Source organism: Myotis brandtii, unplaced genomic scaffold, assembly GCF_000412655.1.
Source record: "Myotis brandtii unplaced genomic scaffold, ASM41265v1 scaffold115, whole genome shotgun sequence".
Lineage (NCBI taxonomy): Eukaryota > Metazoa > Chordata > Mammalia > Chiroptera > Vespertilionidae > Myotis > Myotis brandtii.
In genome coordinates, this window is record NW_005353967.1 from 20,373,382 (window position 1) to 20,391,886 (window position 18,505).

Genomic DNA, 18,505 nt, shown 5'->3' on the forward strand with positions numbered 1-18,505 from the left:
CTATAAATTGCCCTAAGCATTTGAATACTTTGTGACAGTCTCCATTTATTTCCAAATGCTCTATATCCTGGTCATTATTTAACTGGCTGACTGTGAAATTCTTTTTGATGTTTTCAGCCCTTAAAAATGGCTGGTCTATAAATATATTTTACTACCTTAGGGAAGTTATTAGCTTTAAAGAAGGGCAGGTTCATTATCTCCTAGCTGCCTATCAAGGGATTCCAGAGGGCATCATTTTTTTAGAGTAGAAAAAGGAGGCAAGCCAGACAGATAGGAATGACAACAAGCCATTAGAGTAATGACCCGGAGTTTTCCTTCCTCTCCTCCAAAGACAAAATCTCCAGAACTAAACCAAGGAAAATAGACAAAAAGAAATAGAAGGTGCTTTATGTAAGCTATTCAGGAGCACTTCCCAGTAGTTTTCCAGCAATGTGGTAGATTGAACTGAAGTAGAAGGGAGTCACCTTGATAAAATTTAACAAGAAATTTTAATGCATCACCAATATCAAAAGAAGTAATAAGAAATGTTCCCAGGTTCTAGAAACGAAGAGGGAACTCAAAACCAGAGCTATGGGTGGAAGCTAATGTCACAGCAGCTCATGGGAGGTAGCACTGGGTAGAGGTCCCAGGGTTGGGGGTCTGGGGTTTTAGCACCTACAAGAGTACAGCAGGTGTAGTCTTGAACCATAGGAAGATCTAACAACCCTGAGCAAAGCCAGGAGCCTCAGAGAGCTATGTTCCCCGTTACAAGGAGATGTGAAAACTTTCCAAGCCCCCCAAATCAACAAGGAAGCCTGATGGTAGTTTGGGGACAAGGTTAACACAAATGAAAACTTTCCACAACAAATCAAAGCTCCAAGCTTATATCACATAAAGTTGTGAGCTCCACACCTGTGTTGCACACATATAATACAGATACACAAGCCAAACATTAACATGAAAACCAGCTCTGGAGCAGTAAGATCCCCAGAGCCCTGGCTAATACCAAAGCCACACCACTTTGTGAAGAGACTCCAAACTCAGGGCCAGTGGAACACCCACAGGCAGAGGCAGGGCCACTGAGGATGTGCTCATAAACAACAATGGGAATTTATATGAAGATGCTACCATGGGAAAATGTGATAAATATAAGTTCGAAAGGATAAAGAAAAAAGGAAGCAGTAGACACCATATTAAATAATAGAGCAATGGGGGGAGGGGGGTACACACGTTTGAGAAATAGCCAAATAAAATTTATTCAATGAAAAAGAACCATTGGCATTAAAAACTTAATAGACGAGCAAGACAACTAATAGGGAGTTTATAGATTTCAAAGGTGGAACTCAGGAAATCAGCCAGAATGCTGCACAGAGAAATAAAGATGTGGAAAATATGAACGAGAGGTTGAGTCAAAAGAAGAGGTTAATGAGAAAGTCCAATATTTATTTAGTTGTAGTTCTAATGAAAGAGTAGAAGGCCCTGGCTGGTTTGGCTCAGTGATTAGAGCGTCAGCCCATGGACTGAAGGGTCTCGGGTTCGAGTTCCAGTCAAGGGCATGTACCTGGGTTACAGGCTGAGCTGGGGAGTATGAGGGAGGCAACCAGTCGATGTGTCTCTCTCACGTAGATGTCTCTCTCCCACTCCCCCTCCTCCCTACCTTCCACTCTCTCTAAAATGGGTGGGGAACATCCGGCCTATGGGCTGTATAAGGCCATAGAAATCATTTGGTCTGGCCCTGCCAAGGCATTAGGGGTAAGTTAATTAAATGTTTGACCAAATATAGCAGGCTAATTTTTAAGTTGATAATTTTGTATGGCCCATGAATGAAAGATGTTATACTACTAAATGTGAAAAATGGCCCGTGGCAGAAAAAAGGTTCTAAATGATCAATGGAAAAAAATACCCTCGGGTAAGATTTAAAAAAAAAAAAAAAAAAAAGGAAGAAGAAAAGAAAGAGTAGAAGGAATAGGAGCAGAGGGAAGCTGAGAATTTTCCAAAAATTCTGAGGTAGAAGTACATTGAGTCCCAAGCAGGAGAAAGGAAAAATTTCCTGACTAAAAGGGTTGTGGAACCACTTTAAATACCAAGTAGGCAACTATCACTTGAAATTAGGTTAAGTACAGACTGATACAAACACAGGGAGATGGCTAAAATGGCACCCCGATTTCCATTCTGCCTGAAATTTCCTGTCTTCACTTCAGACAAGTATCAAAACACAGCAAAATTTATTTGCATTTCTACTTAAAGGAACGTCTCTTTAAATCCTTCTGCACTAGGTCTGCACTGATATTGATGAGTGTCGAAATGGAGCGTGTGTTCTCAACTCTATATGCACTAACACTTTGGTAAGTATTTTTCATGGCTGATGTGATCAAAGCAGACCAGTTATTAAACCAAGTGTATGTTTATAAATCATAACCCCAAAACACACATAGAACATATGGGCATAACTTATCTGATTGGCAAATGAGTTTGTGCTGAAAAACAGTTTTCAATATGTAAAGTAATTTTATAAGTATAATTTTATGACTGCCAAACTTGTTTTTTTACTCTTCTGCCAAAGTTGCAGTGTTGGGCTTTTTTTTTTTTTAATATATTTTATTGATTTTTTTACAGAGAGGAAGGGAGAGGGATAGAGAGTTAGAATCATCATCGATGGAGAAACACCTATCAGCTGCCTCCTGGGGATGTGCCCGCAACCAAGGTACATGCCCTTGACCGGAATCGAACCTGGGACCCCCCAGTCCGCAGGCCGATGCTCTATCCACTGAACCAAACTGGTCAGGGCACAGTGTTGGGCTTTTAGATAAATATTAATGACAAATATTATCGTTTTTGTATTTTAATCAAACCATCTCCCTTGTCCCAGAGCAAACTCTAACTCCACCTCCCAGAACATGATGGAACTTTCAGCCCGTCTCCCTTCCCCTGCAGTCAGAGTGGTGGTTCACCATTTAGCCCTCTGCCTCCTGTTCTCTTCCTTCAGGCCGACAGGGCCTGCTGCAGCTTCCAATCTGGTGACGTCTTCCCAATATTCCCGCCATCTTATAAGACATACACGCAAGCAGAGAGACAGCATGGGTCTCCCTTAATCCAGGCACCATTGAGTACACGTGAAAGTAAACACAGTCACAGTACCTTTCTTTGCTCACAGTTCTGAGCTCCTGGTTCATCATCTTATCTTTGCTCCTTTCAGGGATCTTATCGCTGTGGGCCTTGTAAACCCGGGTACACCGGTGACCAGACGAGGGGATGCAAACCGGAGCGAAACTGCAGAAACCCAGAGCTGAACCCTTGCAGCGTGAACGCGCAGTGCATCGAGGAGAGGCAGGGGGATGTGACGTGCGTGGTAAGTTGTTTGTCACTTGCTTTACCATTTTACCTTCCTCTGTTTTAAACACCACCCTGGTTTCTACTTGCTTCAGGGCAAAAGTACTCAAACATGGAAACATTTCCATCAAGATCAACATAGAATGTAATAGTAGGAGGGTCAGCTGAGTTTGTGGGGAGCAATGGGAAGCTCCTCTAACCAGCAGCTGCCTCTTCTCACCCTGTTGGCTGTGGGTTGACACTGTCCCCTTGGGCAGCTCAGTGGTGGAGCCCCCACTCCCAAGCACCCTCTGTGAAAGGCCTGAGAAATGAGCAGCAGGAAGCCAAGGAGCCTCCTTCCCTCCCTTCCATCTACTGCCCTGGTGATTTCTGTGTATAACTTATTAGCCTCCTGCTGTCATTTCTAACTGTCCTCACCCTTAAGACATCCACTTTCAAAATCTGGCCCCAAGGGGTGGGTGGCAGGGGCGAGGTGATAGGCTGCTGTAAACCCTCAGAGGGAAACCGCCTGTCTCCCCCAGGGGAGAGGGAAGGTGAGGACAGAGCCATTCTCTGTGTCTACCTTCACCAGGTGCGGGAATAGCCCAGTGGAGGTCACTCGCCTTCCTGTGTGTTTCCCAACCCTGGAGCCGATCCGGGGAGAAGGTGGCTGGGCAGGGCAGGGCAATCTCAGCCTGACGTGTGTTTCGTGCCACGCTGGTGTCCTGGGCCCTTGGTGAGGAAGGCTTGTTCCTGTTGTCCACTCCCAAACCTCAGGCTCCAGAGTCTTAGGGAATCAAGGCACTGAGACATCAGCCATGTTCAGCTGCTCACCTCCTCCTCCCTTTGCAGTGAGCCAGGCCCTGGCAGGCGACCCTGAGTCTGACATTCACAGGTTCACAGTGAGCACGTCCGAGGGGCAGGATGGATTCTCGGAGACTTCTTCCCTCTTCTCTATACCTCAAACTTGACTTCCTTGAGCCCCCAAAATTTTCTACCACTTTTCAAATAGGAGAAATGAGAAGATTCAAAACTAAGTTGAAGAAATAAATATGATGCCATCAGCTCTCTCTGGCAATACAAAGTGCTGATGAAGGAACAAGCCGGGTCAGGGGGGAAAACCAGTTTCCCCAATTCCCACTGATTGGGCACGATTATCATCATCGAGAGGGAAGTGTATATCTATATTTAAATCCTCGTTTTCTGTGAACAAATTAACAATTTCCCTGGGATGGTGGGTGATCGGGCTCTTAATATGTTTTTGAATTTGTAATAAGGCGCAATGACAGATGGTAAAAGATTAATACACTTGGTGTGACTACTAAAATAATTTAATCTGCCAGAAAATAGCTCATTAAAAATATATTTGTTCCTAGAGGAAATTTCTTCTTCATTAAAATGAGTCAAGGACCATACCCCATAACTGAGCTTTTCAGGCCTTCTGAAGGCCCCGAGGAAGCAACTGAGCAGACATAGGGGAGCTGCAGGAGGGGGTTTTTGGAAACCTGCCTTAAATCTCTGGTCGCAGAAGGAGAGTGCAGATGATTGAGAACAGGCAGGCTGCTGCTTAGGCAGTCACGGGTCTTAAATCACCTTATTTTGATTAGCGAGGCCAGGAAATGTAGCATTTACTCATGTGAAGTTTCTTTTCCCTTGGCCCTGACGCTGTTCCTCAGACTCTTTTTCCTCTCCCTGCCCCTCTAGCTCCCGGTGGCTTTCCAGGCCCCTTCTCCCATGTTCTTCTGTCTGCCCCTCCCATGGGCGCCCAGCCTGCTCCTGGGCTGAGCTCCCAGGTACCATCTCATACCCAGGACACCACTTACGGAATGATTTCTTCTCTCCTTGGTTTGGCTGTGGACTATCAGAGGAAGAACTCAAAGTGCCCGTTAACCAAATATACAGGGCAGAAGACCCTGGGCTTGGGTTCAAGTCCCAGCTCTGAGGCCCTGAGCAAGGGACCGAACCACTCTGAGCCTGGTTGCTGCTTGTGTGAATGTAAATGGGATAACAGAGACCTTGCAGCAACATCGTAACAATTGGAGACAGTGGCTGTAGGGTCTGGTATGGAAGGACTGGCGTTTTAATGCCCGTTCTGCTGACAGGGAGGCTTGTTCTCGGTGGCTGGTGGTGGCCGGGATACTTGGGTAGACTTTTCCAGGGAAGTAGTGAACGACACACAGACCCAGCACTGTGCCTCTGGAAACCGCCTGGTAACAGGGTATAAGCAGAGGCCAAGCACCTCAGGAGGTCCCTCCTCTGGTGGAAACTGATCTAGAAGCCTGTTAGATTCAGAGAGAGGACTGTGGTTCACGAAGGATAAGGAAAGTGCCACGTTTCCCCTGAGAAAAGAAACTGGACAATCATATAGAGAACTTTTCACAGTAACTCAAAATTACAGACACCTTTGAACCAGGAATTTCACACTAAGAAACCAGTGTAGAACAGCACGCATACTAGAGTTACTTGTTGCAGCATAATTTTCCATCTAAAAAAGTGTTTAAAACCTAACACCCACCAGTAGAGCACTGGTTGAATTGATTGAGGCACATGCATACCACCTTATGTATGATATATCTGTTGCCATTTTTAAAAAAGACAACTCTACATGAAGTGGTATGGAAAGAACTCCAAGATATAATGTTAACTTTTAAAAAATCAAGATGCAGAATGGCATATATATATATATATATGCTACCAGTTGTGTGAGGGGATAGAGGAAAAGAATGATGTGCATTTGCTTGTCTGTGCATAGCCTGTCTCGGCATGTGCTTGGGAACCGATTACCTTGCTTGCCTGAGCTAAGGGAACAGGAGGGGAAGTTACACTGTAGCCCCTTTGTACCTATTGAATTTTGAACCATTAGATGATTGAAAAAACAATTTAATCGTTTTAAAATCCTTCCCAACAAGGCTGTCTGGCTCTGGGCCCCACTCTGGGGAGGTGCACACGGGAGCAGAGGCTCTTGTCAGCCACCAGCCTCCCGCCAGGCTCCGCTTCCCAGGCCTCTGACAGGCTTTCCCTTCACAGTGCGGAGTCGGATGGGCTGGCGATGGCTACTTCTGTGGGAAGGATGTGGACATTGACAGTTACCCAGACGAAGAACTGCCATGCTCTGCAAGGAACTGCAAGAAGGTATGGGGGGCAAATAGGAATATCTCTCTCTCTGCCCCCCCCCTTTCTCTCTCTCTCTCTCTCTCTCTCTCTCTCTCTCTCTCTCTCTCGCCATGACTGATACAGGGGAGAGGTTCTGTCGGTTCCATTGAAATTTGCATTGTTACAGGAGCTACTTCTCAGCTGTAACAAAACAGTGATCAGTAATAAAGTCAGGCAGCCACAGTTGTCCTGAGATTTAGTCTAAAACAGATGTAGACAGGTGGTGTGGAAAATAGGGAGAAGTTGGTAAAAGGGTACAGACTTTCAGTTATAAGATAAATAAGGTCAGAGGATCTAAGGTTTAATATAGTGACTATAGTTGATCACACTATTATAGAGTTGAAATTTGCTAAGAGAGTAGAACTTAAATGTTCTCAGCAAAAGAAGGGGGAAATATGTGAGGTGATGGATCTGTTAATTCAATGGGGGAATCCTTTCACAATATGTTATGTATGCAAATCATCACATTGTACACTTTAAATATCTTCAGTCTTGTCAATTATCCTCAATAAAGCTTTTAAAAAGACATTTGTAGATGTCTCTCTGAGCTGTGTTTCCCCCTTAGGACAACTGCAAGTACGTGCCAAACTCTGGCCAAGAAGATGCAGACGGAGATGGCATTGGCGATGCTTGTGATGAGGATGCGGACGGCGACGGGATCCTGAATGAGCAGGTACTGCTTTGTGGGGAGGCCTGTGAATTGCCACATGCCAGGGGTGATGGAAGAAAGCCCTTGAACCATTTCTATTAATCATCCCAAATGTTAGTTTCCATGCTGCATTCCCACAGCACTGCAACTTTTTATTCTAAGATCATCAAATGTTTAAAATATAAAACTGACAAAGTTGGGCCTCCTGAGTTCTGACAGCTCATGACCATGAGGTGGAGGCTGGCCAGCATCCACCACAGAACCAAGTACACGGTAGGGAAGCAGTAACAGTCGGAGTAAGTGTTCGGCCTTCTGATCCTGTAGGATAACTGTGTCCTGACTCACAACGTGGACCAAAGAAACAGCGACCAAGATATCTTTGGGGATGCCTGTGACAACTGCCGGGATATCCTAAATAACGACCAGAAAGACACGGATGGGGATGGAAGAGGGGACGCCTGCGATGATGACATGGATGGAGATGGTGGGTTTGGCTCGTTTTGTATCGTACTTGGGACTCTGGTCCTTTTGCCCTGTTGTCTTTGAGGAGCAGGAAGAGAATTTCTGACTAGGAGGGTTTCTTCCTAGTGGTGGTTCCATGCAGCCTGCATCTGGGGACCCAAAGTCCACTTGTGTCTGTGGGAGGAGACTCCTCAGCCCACGCCCCTATTTAAGAATCTGGGTGTTTCTGGAACTCTGTATCATTGCCGGAAACCTTGTAGGAAGTACTTCTAGCAGTGTCTTGTCAGGGCTGTGTCTTTGTAGGGCAGGGGTAGGGAACCTCTGGCCCACAGGCTGTTTAAGGCCTGTTAAATAATGTGGGCTGACCCTGCCGAGGCATTAGGGGTGAGTTAATTAAATGTTTGACCAAATATAGCAGGCTAAATTTTTTTGTTGTTCTTAATCCTCACCCCAGGATATTTTTCCATTGATTTTTAGAGAGAGTGGAAGGCAACGGGAGAGACAGAGAAACATCGATGCAAGAGTTGCCTCCTGCACATGCCCCTGACTGAGGCCGGGGATTGAGCCTGCAACCAAAATATGTGCCTTTGACTGGAATCGAACCCAGAACCCTTCCATCCCAGGGCTGATGCTGTATCTATTAAGCAAAACTGGCTAGGGCTAGCAGGCTGATTTTTAAGTTGATAATTTTGTATGGCTGGCAGATGTTATAAATATCCAAATGGTTCCTGTTGTAGGGTATCTGTCTTCCAGATTATACCTTTCCCCACTCCCCACTGTCCTACACACACACACACACACACACGCATGCACACACACTCCATCCTTTGACCTTACCTCCAAACAGCTGCTGGGAAAGTGGTGGCTCTCCGAGGATGGCCCAGGCAGAAGTCACTCACCACATACCTGTGAAGGCCTGACCTCTGCAGCCCCTGGAAGTGCGTGTTCCAGACCTGTCTGTGCTGTTCACCTGACTCAGAGAAGCATTCCTTTCTCATAGGAATAAAAAACATTCTGGACAACTGCCAGAGAGTTCCCAATCGTGACCAACAGGACAGGGATGGCGATGGCGTGGGGGATGCCTGTGACAGTTGTCCTGATGTCAGCAACCCTAACCAGGTCAGTGGGACAATAGGGGAACTTGAACTCTTGGCTGAACGCCCCTATGCAAAGATGCCTGTAAGACCAGTGTCTCGAACAATCAGCAGAGCCCAGCAGCTCAGTTCTTTGCTGTTGCCATGTGCCTACCAGAGCAGAGGTGGCGAGTTGCATACTTGGGCCTGGAGGGGACAGGAAGACCATTACAGGAGATCTGAGCCCCTCTGGACGAATCTCACAGGCTGTAGGGTGCCTATGAGGTTGGATTATGAGTTTAATGACACCCAAACCATAACTTGGAAATTAACCATGGGAAACCTCGTGTCCCCTTAGTCCCCAAACCCTTGTACCAACTATGTATGGACATTTCAGATTACTAAGTTCAGTCAGTGATGTGCTGTCTCCCTTCCCACTCCTCCTTCCTGTTTGGATAATTGGGGGTGATGTGTCATGTATTTTAAAGCCTGAGAGAGGGGAGTCATTGTTGCCCTCTGTGACTCGCTTTCACTCTGGCTCAATTCCAAACTACAGAAGCAAAGCCAAGCCGGTTTGCCTTGTCCCCGTGCCTATGGCTGGCTCCCTTCCGACCCGTGCCAGGGCTCCGCGTCTCCACCTGCCACCGGGCGGCCCCGGCGCCCTTTTCTGATCAGCTCATCTGGTGTGTAGGCAGCCCATCCGTGGAGCCTGATATTTTGGAAGCTTTTCTGAAAATTCTGCATTGTGCCTACACCAATATGGTGTTGTCCTTTTGCAGTTTTGCACTGTCCTGATTCCAGAGAAATAATCCTGAGACCCAGTGATGATGGGCCAGGTCTGCCTTCTCTGGAACATTCTGTGCACACAGGCCCAGGGATAAATAACATGTTCTGTTCTCTTTGCAGTCTGATGTGGACAACGATCTGGTTGGGGATTCCTGTGACACCAATCAGGACAGGTATGGTGCCTCTCCCAGCTGCACAGGGCCAGAGGAAACATCTGGAGAGTTTCATCCTTCAGAGCTTTCTGCTACTTTGGGATCTCTCTGGGTCGATGGAGCTGCCAGTGGGACAGTAGCCCTGACCCTGGTCAGGGTCACCTCACCTCCTTGAAAGTTCTGGATTGCGGGGGGGGGGGGGGGGGTATCAGGAGTGCCACTAGGCACTCTAGCAAGGGAAAGTTTATTACGGGAGAGGCAGTCTAGTATCATACTTCAGAGATGGGCTCCAGAGTGACACAGCTGGATATAATCCCAACCCTTCACTTACAAACTTAGGCAAGTTACCTAATCTCTTGTACCCCAATTTTCTCATCTATACTAGTAAAATGGGGATGACAATAGCATGTAGCTCATAGGACTACTATGATGATTACTTTGCGAAAAGTGCACATTACAGTTTCTGTTACATAGATAGCACTCAATAGATATTAGTTCTTCTATTATATTCTCTCGGCTCTGGAGAGCTTCACCCACATCCCAAAATAGAAAGCTGTCTGTTTGCTGCGGGACCACTGTGTTTGTTTGTTGTTGTTGTTTTCATCGCCCTTGGAATTTTTAATTCCACTTCCCTTATTTGAGTGGAACTATTCACTGTAGATGAATTTTGTCAACCCTGCTGGCCCCACATGGTTTGAGTTCTAGGTCAAGGGCTGGAGCAGATACTGCAGAAACATCACCAAAAATGCAGACATGTGCAGCTCTGCCCTAGCGGCTCCTGCAGAAGCAGGCTCTAACCCCTCCCATCTCCACGGGGAAGCATGGCACAGGCGGCAGGGCAGGGAGAGGACTCCAAAAGGCAGAGCAGGAGGAAACATAGCTTCCCTTCTCAACCTCTCCCCAGAGGTGGCCCTACAGGTGGACCTTGCTCGGGGTCAATTCCTGTAAAGTCTCATCTTCGCCCTGTGCTCAGTGTCCTTGCTGCACAGCACACACTGGCTACCAGAACTTAAACGTACTGCTCAGTCTCTGAGTCTCAACTTCTCCATCTGCAAAGGAGAGATAATTGTCTCTTGAAGGTTATGGTGAAATGAGAGAATGTAGGTAAAGCTCCCGACACAGTGCTGGTCCTCAGGTGCCCTGCGGAAAAGGTGGCTGTTGTTATCACAGCACGAGGAGAGGCAAGTCAGAGACAGCCTGACATAGGACGTGTCCGCTTTTGGGTGGAAGGTGGAACTGGTACCCTGATAACTTCCCTAAATGATGTCAAGAATGTTCCCTGTTGCAGGTCATCCTGCACTCTGAGTGCCATCTAAATAATTTCTAGAATATCCTGTCCCACCAGCCTCTAGATATTTGCATAAACTAAATGACTCATTCTGCTACATTTTAATCCCCACAATTCTGAACCTTGGGGAGGAGGCTAGGAACATTTTTGCATGAAAATGTTCGGGGCTACATAGAATGGCTGCTAATGGAAATAGTCTGTCTTATGATTTTAAAAGCAGCCCTGCTACCTGCACAGGAATTCCACCATGTGAGCTCCATGTGAGCTGTGTCATCTCCTGCTTGCCCAGGTTGGCCTCACTTTCTTTGGGTCTCAGCTGGGAAGCCTGGCCTGAAGGCCATAGACTGGTCCCTGGCTTCCCTCCCCTGTCCCATCCTGGACGAGATAGGGACAGTTCCCAGCCCAAGACAGGCCCTGGGTGGAGCCAGGTGAAAGGAGTTATGTGCTCTGATCCAGGATAGCCATGGGGTGTCTGTCAAGCAGGGAAAGCTCTGGGGACAGGGCACTAGGCCTGGAAGGGAGATCAGGTGGGCAGAGAGAGAGGACTCTGAGAAGTGCTGTAGACCAGGACTGAGCCGAGCCCCATGCTCCCCTCTCAGGAAGGGGCTCCCTATTTCCTTTGCCATTCACATCTGATCCTTCTTGGGTCTACTGGCCAGGGACGGTGGAGAGTAATAGAAAAGAAAACATTGTAGGGCTCCCTAAGACCAAGTACTTAGAAGAGTTTTTTTCCTATATTAAAATTGAATATGCAAAATTCTAATCATTTAATCTTCATAACAGCCTTATGAAGGAGGCTCTGTTATTATTCCCATTTTACAGATGAGGCACTGAGCCATAGAGGGGTCCAGTACCCTGCTTGGGGCCCACATGCTGCTAAGGAGCTGAGCAGTCTGGGAGCTGACCACCCCTCACTCTGTTCCCTTGGCACATTCTCTCAGTCCTGGATCAGCTAGTAGCCTCCAGGAACTGATAGGAGCATCTCAGCACAAGATCACAAACTTGACCCTTATTTCTTGCCTAGGAAGTGATCTATTATTTATCAGGTGGAGGAGGTGGGAAATGGTCTCTGAGGCCTACAGGCAGCCTTATCTAAGGACACATGTGTCTGGTCAAAGACCAGGCCTGGCTAAAACCCCCAACCCAGACTCTCCCTCCTGACAGCTGGACCCTCGCTGCCCTGTGACTCCAACTGCCTTTCTTTCCTCCCACAGTGACGGAGACGGGCACCAGGACAGCACAGACAACTGCCCCACCGTCATTAACAGTTCCCAGCTGGACACTGATAAGGATGGAATCGGTGACGAGTGTGATGATGATGATGACAATGACGGCATTCCAGACCTGGTGCCCCCTGGACCGGACAACTGCCGGCTGGTCCCCAACCCAGCCCAGGAGGACAGCAACAGTAAGTGGGCTCAGCCCAGGACTGCATGGGACTCTGGGCTCCCTTCGGCCAGGCACAAGGTGGCACACCTCTCCCAGGGCACCAGCTTCTCTGAGTAGCCACAGCTTGTGTGGACAGTAGACGTCTGGTAGATACCATTCTCCAACTGTCAGAGAAAAGCTGCTATGCAATTCTGAGGAGCCCTAGGAGGAGAGCACGTGGGCAGGGAGCAGCCACATGCTCCCGCTCAAGGAGCCTGGAAAGCTGCTCCGCCATCTCACTCCCCTCGCCGGGAGTCACAGAAAAGGAGGAGAGAGAGAAGGCACAGCAGCCAGTGGCTTAGGTGGGGGTCACAAACTCAGATGTCTGCAAGGGCCAAGCCAATAAGGAAAGGTGTGCACTAAGCCAGAAATGAGACAGCGGTGAGGACTGTGGTGAGCCGTGAGGGCCCACCCATCCACAGCCATGCAGATTCCTATATTTTAGTACCATCAGCTGAACAAAACATACTATGGGCCAGATTCAGCCTCAGAACCACCATGGTCTTAGAGATAAATTTTGGTGACGATTTTCATGCTTTTTATACGTTATAGTGTAGAGAGTTGTGTAGTAAGTTCTATAGGCATTTGCTTATGTAGGGTCAGGCTTAAGACCCACCAGGTGGTGAACCCCACTGTTTCAGAGGACACCCGGGGTTTCTTGTGAGGCCAATTTTGATCAGTTCCCCTTCACAGAGTCCCCAGGCAGTTCTTTTGGTCACATACAGTGGGTTCACCAGCCCAGCACCAGGACTGCAGGGTGGGCCGGGGCAGGCTCAGACGTGGCTGATGTCAAGGCCTCCTTTCCCACTGGGTTGAAAGCCCTGTCCTGGGGTGGACCTTGGGCTCGCTTCTGTTCCTTGTCCAGCCCCCCTTCTCTTCAGGAGTGATGGTGGGTGCAGGCCTTACAAGTTCCCCTCCCCCTCTTCCAACCCGCTCAGGTGACGGCGTGGGAGACCTCTGTGAGTCAGACTTTGACCAGGACAAGGTCATCGATCGGATTGACGTCTGCCCGGAGAATGCTGAGGTCACCCTGACCGACTTCAGGGCCTACCAGACCGTGGTCCTGGACCCTGAAGGGGACGCCCAGATCGATCCCAACTGGGTGGTCCTGAACCAGGTGGGTCACATGGTTGCCAATGTCTCAGCTTTGCCTGAACACAGACACAGGCCCCCTGAGAGTAGTAAGTAATGTTCAGAGAGTGCTGTGAGCCAGGCACATTCCACGTCACAGTTACTCCTCACAGTAGCCCTATGACAGAGCGCTTTCACTAGCCCCATTGTACAGATGATGAGATCAAGGCTTGTAAAGCTTGATCGCTCGTGGTAGCACTGCAGGTAAGAGGCTGAGATTGCTGAATGGGGACCCAGGCAGTCTGACCCCACAGCCAAGCTCCTAATTTCTCCAGGAGACTGCCTCCCCGTGTAACTAAGAAGGAAGGCACATGGAGGCTTAGATTTTCCAACACCACCCAGCAAGACATTCATTAGAAGTGTATGTTCTCCAATTAAGGCTTTATTGAGTCAGCTTAAGTGACAGTTTTAGCAAAATTATTTCTATTCGGCTTTGAGCCCAAACAAGGAAGAACAACCCCTCAGATAATGCAATCTTTACATGGGGGTCAGACGTCGCTGACCGCTGCTCACCCACGATGCCTGAGGTTCGGGGCTCACTCTGCCCCTTTGAAGAATGCTCCTCACTCCTTCAACTCTCTCCGCAGGGCATGGAGATTGTGCAGACCATGAACAGCGACCCTGGGCTGGCAGTCGGTATGTCCAGGGCCTTCAGTACCACTTGTGTAGAATTCATTCTTCCCAGCTACCCGTGTGGCTTTGTCTGCTTTTCTAATTATATTCTGATCTCTACAGGATACACGGCTTTTAATGGAGTTGACTTCGAAGGGACCTTCCACGTCAATACCCAGACGGATGATGACTATGCCGGCTTCATCTTTGGTTACCAGGACAGCTCCAGCTTCTACGTGGTCATGTGGAAGCAGACAGAGCAGACGTACTGGCAGGCCACCCCGTTCCGGGCTGTTGCAGAACCTGGCATTCAGCTTAAGGTATGGGTGAAGTCACTCATCTCAATCCTGTGCCCTCGCCCTCTTAAATTCCATCGTCTCCCATGTGGCAATGGTTGCATTCTTGCTAGTGTTCAAGTCAGAGAATAGTAGAGTCCACCTGGGTCCTTGCCTTCATTCCTATGTACAAGCTACCTTCTAACTTCTGGGTGGCTCTAGCAGTGAGACCATCAGTCCTAGTAGGATCCAAGAGGTGGAGAAGATTTGGGGGTACATCTCAGGCACACTGTTGGAAGCTGTTTCCTCGATGGGGCCAACTTTATACAGGAGGGCTGAGAGCTGCCTCTCCCTCCTGCTGGAGAAAAGACATATTTCAGAACCTTCTTGGAGCAAATGTGGGGAGCAATGGATGTATAGCAGGAAAAATATGGGATGAGTTAGTGGAATATTAGCCAGTGCTGGTTATTAAAGGGCTAGGATCACCTCAGTATAAATGGCATCTTCAGAATTTATGCTTTTGTCCAAATCCAAGGCAGCCAGATTGTAACCATGAACTAACTCCCTGCCTCATCACCACCCCACAGATCCAGGGAGGGTGGCCTGTGTGTTCTGTTCTAAAACCCTGCTCCTGTCATTGTCCAGGCTGTTAAGTCTCAGACAGGTCCAGGGGAGCATCTCCGAAACTCCCTGTGGCACACTGGGGACACCAGCGACCAGGTCAGGCTGCTGTGGAAGGACTCCAGGAACGTGGGCTGGAAGGACAAGGTGTCCTACCGCTGGTTCCTGCAGCACAGGCCCCAGGTGGGCTACATCAGGTAGGCGGACGACCCATCTCACCTTGCGCCGGACGCAAAGCACACCCTCATTCTGCATCGCAGGCCAGTGTTTCTGAGACCTTGGGCTATGGCTCACAAAGAGAGGGGGGAGGAAGACTCAGGCTGACCCGTGTGGCTGAGTCTCCATCCACACCTCCCGTGATGCCCTGTGTGATCACTTACTCGTGAATATTTCACACTGCAGTGAGTCCCTTAGAGTCTGTCTTTCCTCCTGGACATAAGCTCCACGAGGGCTGTGCCTGTGTCTTATTTCATCTTAGTCTACCAGCACCTGGCACTGTGCCTGGCATGTTCCACACGCAGCATGCACCAGTCTTCATGTAAGTCAATGTAATCTGCCTTATTTCCCTATAGGGCTATTTTTAAAACAAACTAAAAACTATTCTCAGAAGCTAGGATGGCTTAGGACTATAGCTGTGGAATTTAGTGTACTCACTTTCTCGTTCCTCCAGCTTATGCAGTGTGTTTACGAAGCGGCATGGATTACAGTCTCCTGATATGGCAGCCTAGTGGGGAAAAGGAAATCATGAGGCTAATTCGAGACCTCACATAGAATGTACTCTTTGTCTCACAGTAACATGGTCTTGTTCTCAGCCCTGTTAAGTCCAAGTCCCCTTTTTTATAACACATTTTTAATCCCCTCTTCTGTCTCAAATGGAATCATAGAAAACATAACCTGAACATATAGTTTTAGAAAATCAATTTGATCCCTAACAATAGAGAAACACTTTAATACTTTATAACCAAATCATGTAAATGCTTGCACCCATCCCTAGAATCACTGTGAAGGTAGCATAGTATAACATAGGTGTATAGTATAGTGGTTAGACATTTCTATAATTTACGAAGGGAGCTCCCCATAAGCCTAGTACCCAATTGACACCATACATGGTTATTACAATATTATTGACGATATTCCCTATTTTGTACTTTACATCCTTGTGACTAGTATTTTGTAACTGTAACTACTCTCCACCTTGGATCTATACTTCTTAATCCCTTCGTCTTTTTGTCCCGCAACCATCAGTTTATTCTGTATCCATGAGTTTGGTTTTTTGCTTGTTTTTTTAAATATATTTTTATTGATTTCAGAGAGGAAGGGAGAAGGAGAGAAACATCAATGATGAGAGAATCATTGATCGGCTGCTTCCTGCATGCCCCTTACTGGGGATTGAGCCTGCAATCTGGGCATGTGCCCTTGACCAGAATCAAGCCCGGGACCCTTCAGTCCACAGGCCGACGCTCTATCCACTGAGCCAAACCAGCTAGGGCCATGAGTTTGTTTTTGAACAGCTTTTTTTTACTCAACAGTTTCTCAACTTACCCTGGAAAATTCAGTGCACACAGGGCAGGCAAAAAGTAGGTTTACACTTGTGAGTGCACAAAACAGTTTATTCTTGTATTATTAATTATTAGTAACTGTAAACCAACTTTTGCCCATCCCTGTATCAAAACAGGGCAGAGAATACATGTTCACAAGTAAAAGGGAGTTAGAATCTAGGCCCTGGTAATGATTAAACAGGCTCCTCACCTACCTACGTGTCCTCTAGAATGAAGGACAAGTGTTGATTGCTCTCTCCAGGGCCTTGTAAGCCACCCAGCAACCCTGGCTTCATTAATGCCACAGTGACAGCCAAATTTCTAAAGCCCTGCTGTAGGGAGTATCACTCCTAATGAAAGTCATTGCTCTGAGGTGCCACCAAAGAAATAAATCAGACCTAAGGAAAAGCAGCTTTTCTTAGGCATGGCAACTAGCCAAGGTAACTCTCAGAACAATGAAGCCACAGAACTTCTTGGTCCTGGGTCATATTGTGGTTTCTCTGTAACTGACTAACAAGTATCCATCGAGTGGGACTCTGTGCCCAGTGTCTTGTTAGGCCTTTGGAGACACAAGTTGGGAAGACGTGGTCCCTGACCTCCTGGAGCTTCCCATCTAGTAGGGAAGGGGGAACAGCTAGGGCACAATCCAGGTCTGTGAAAAACAGAATAGGAAACAGAGTGAAGATGCGCCTGTCCAAGAAGAGGGGGCCCCGGCCTCAGGATGGGCACGTCACCTCACCTTGGTTTGAGCCTCATGGGTCTGCTCGGGCTGTGTTGTCCACAGGGTGCGATTCTATGAAGGCTCCGAGTTGGTGGCTGACTCTGGAGTCACCATAGACACCACCATGCGAGGAGGCCGGCTCGGCGTCTTCTGCTTCTCCCAAGAAAACATCATTTGGTCCAACCTTAAGTATCGCTGCAATGGTAACGTACATTCTTGTTACTGCACAGTATCACTAGAAGTAATCAATTAATGCCACCTCATTTTTATAGCACACTTTCCTCCCAGAAGCCCAGTGTTTACGCCACATATTCATTAAAACCTGGTCGTCCCTGTAACTGAAGTAAAAGGTAGATCTCATTTTTCCTATTTGATAGATGAGGACATTGAGACCCATGGAATTTAACTTCTTGGCATAGGGTTTGAGGTTTGATTTTCAGGCAGCCTTTATTTGCATACAGCTCAAACATAATCAGACTCAGCATTTATACTCTGCCTGCTGATTTTCTTTCGGCCTGTGAATGAGCCCTCCTGGGCTTCCAGGCAATGATCCCCCAAGCAGCCTAAAGTAGGAAATGGCTGCTGGGCCTGCTGGGCAGGCTGACAGTGCCCCCTACAGGCCGCCTGCGCTGGGTGAGGTGGGGCAGCATTCCTGTGTAAGGACCCTCTCTAACCCCCTGTGCCTGTTTTTGTTCGCAGACACCATCCCAGAGGACTTCCAAGAGTTCCAAACCCAGAATTTCGATCGCCTGGATAAGTAAACCCAAGGAGCTATTCATAACTGCTTTTCTAAACACTAAAGCCATATTTTTTTTAACTTCCTACAACTTTCTTTATATACACTGTGGCTTTCTTTTACCTCCCCAAATGTATCAAACTTTTTATATGAATGTAGCAATAAAGAAGAGATGATTTCTAAGAACTGTGTTACTCAAATATCACTTACACACCATCAAAGCCTGGGCCACAGCTGTGTTGTCCTGAGGCATCCACGTTGAACCTGCAGGGGGATCTTTGTTCCTCAGACCAGGTCAGTCAACAAGAATGAGCATGTGCGGGAAACAAGGCCAGGGCCAAAGGTCTCATCTTCGGTCACTCCAGTTGGCATCACACAAAAACCTAACAGTTCCATGCTCACCTCAGCAGCCTCCTTACCCGGAAACGTGTTCAGAGGCACCTTCCCTATGAAGATTCTTCCTGACCAGTCCTGGGGCCTAATTCTTTCTGATACCCTCCTCCATACACACCTCCACAGCGACTTCTATCCCCGCACGGGCAACAGTTATGCTTATTTATATGTATATTTGGCTCCCCCTAGTGGGACATAA

General features: G+C 47.7%; 1 protein-coding gene and 1 long non-coding RNA gene across 2 annotated transcripts in view; one reads left to right on the top strand and one right to left on the bottom strand.

Annotated features, from left to right (window-relative positions):
• Positions 1-18,096, top strand: part of THBS4 (thrombospondin 4) — a 58,307-nt gene extending 40,211 nt beyond the window's left edge. The window contains exons 10-23 of the mRNA XM_014550153.1: positions 2,256-2,324; positions 3,176-3,328; positions 6,316-6,420; positions 7,007-7,114; positions 7,415-7,574; positions 8,553-8,671; positions 9,532-9,584; positions 12,066-12,259; positions 13,218-13,396; positions 13,998-14,046; positions 14,146-14,342; positions 14,943-15,115; positions 17,241-17,380; positions 17,877-18,096. Of these exons, the coding sequence (XP_014405639.1) occupies positions 2,256-2,324; positions 3,176-3,328; positions 6,316-6,420; positions 7,007-7,114; positions 7,415-7,574; positions 8,553-8,671; positions 9,532-9,584; positions 12,066-12,259; positions 13,218-13,396; positions 13,998-14,046; positions 14,146-14,342; positions 14,943-15,115; positions 17,241-17,380; positions 17,877-17,938 (1,761 nt within the window). The 3' untranslated portion in view covers positions 17,939-18,096. The remainder of the gene's footprint in view (positions 1-2,255; positions 2,325-3,175; positions 3,329-6,315; positions 6,421-7,006; positions 7,115-7,414; positions 7,575-8,552; positions 8,672-9,531; positions 9,585-12,065; positions 12,260-13,217; positions 13,397-13,997; positions 14,047-14,145; positions 14,343-14,942; positions 15,116-17,240; positions 17,381-17,876) is intronic.
• Positions 14,350-17,280, bottom strand: LOC106728299. Its single transcript, XR_001364581.1, has 3 exons — positions 17,196-17,280; positions 15,573-15,642; positions 14,350-14,655 (listed from the first exon to the last, which is right to left on the bottom strand). It is a non-coding gene; the product is annotated as an uncharacterized LOC106728299 (long non-coding RNA).
• Positions 18,097-18,505: the final 409 nt, after the last annotated feature.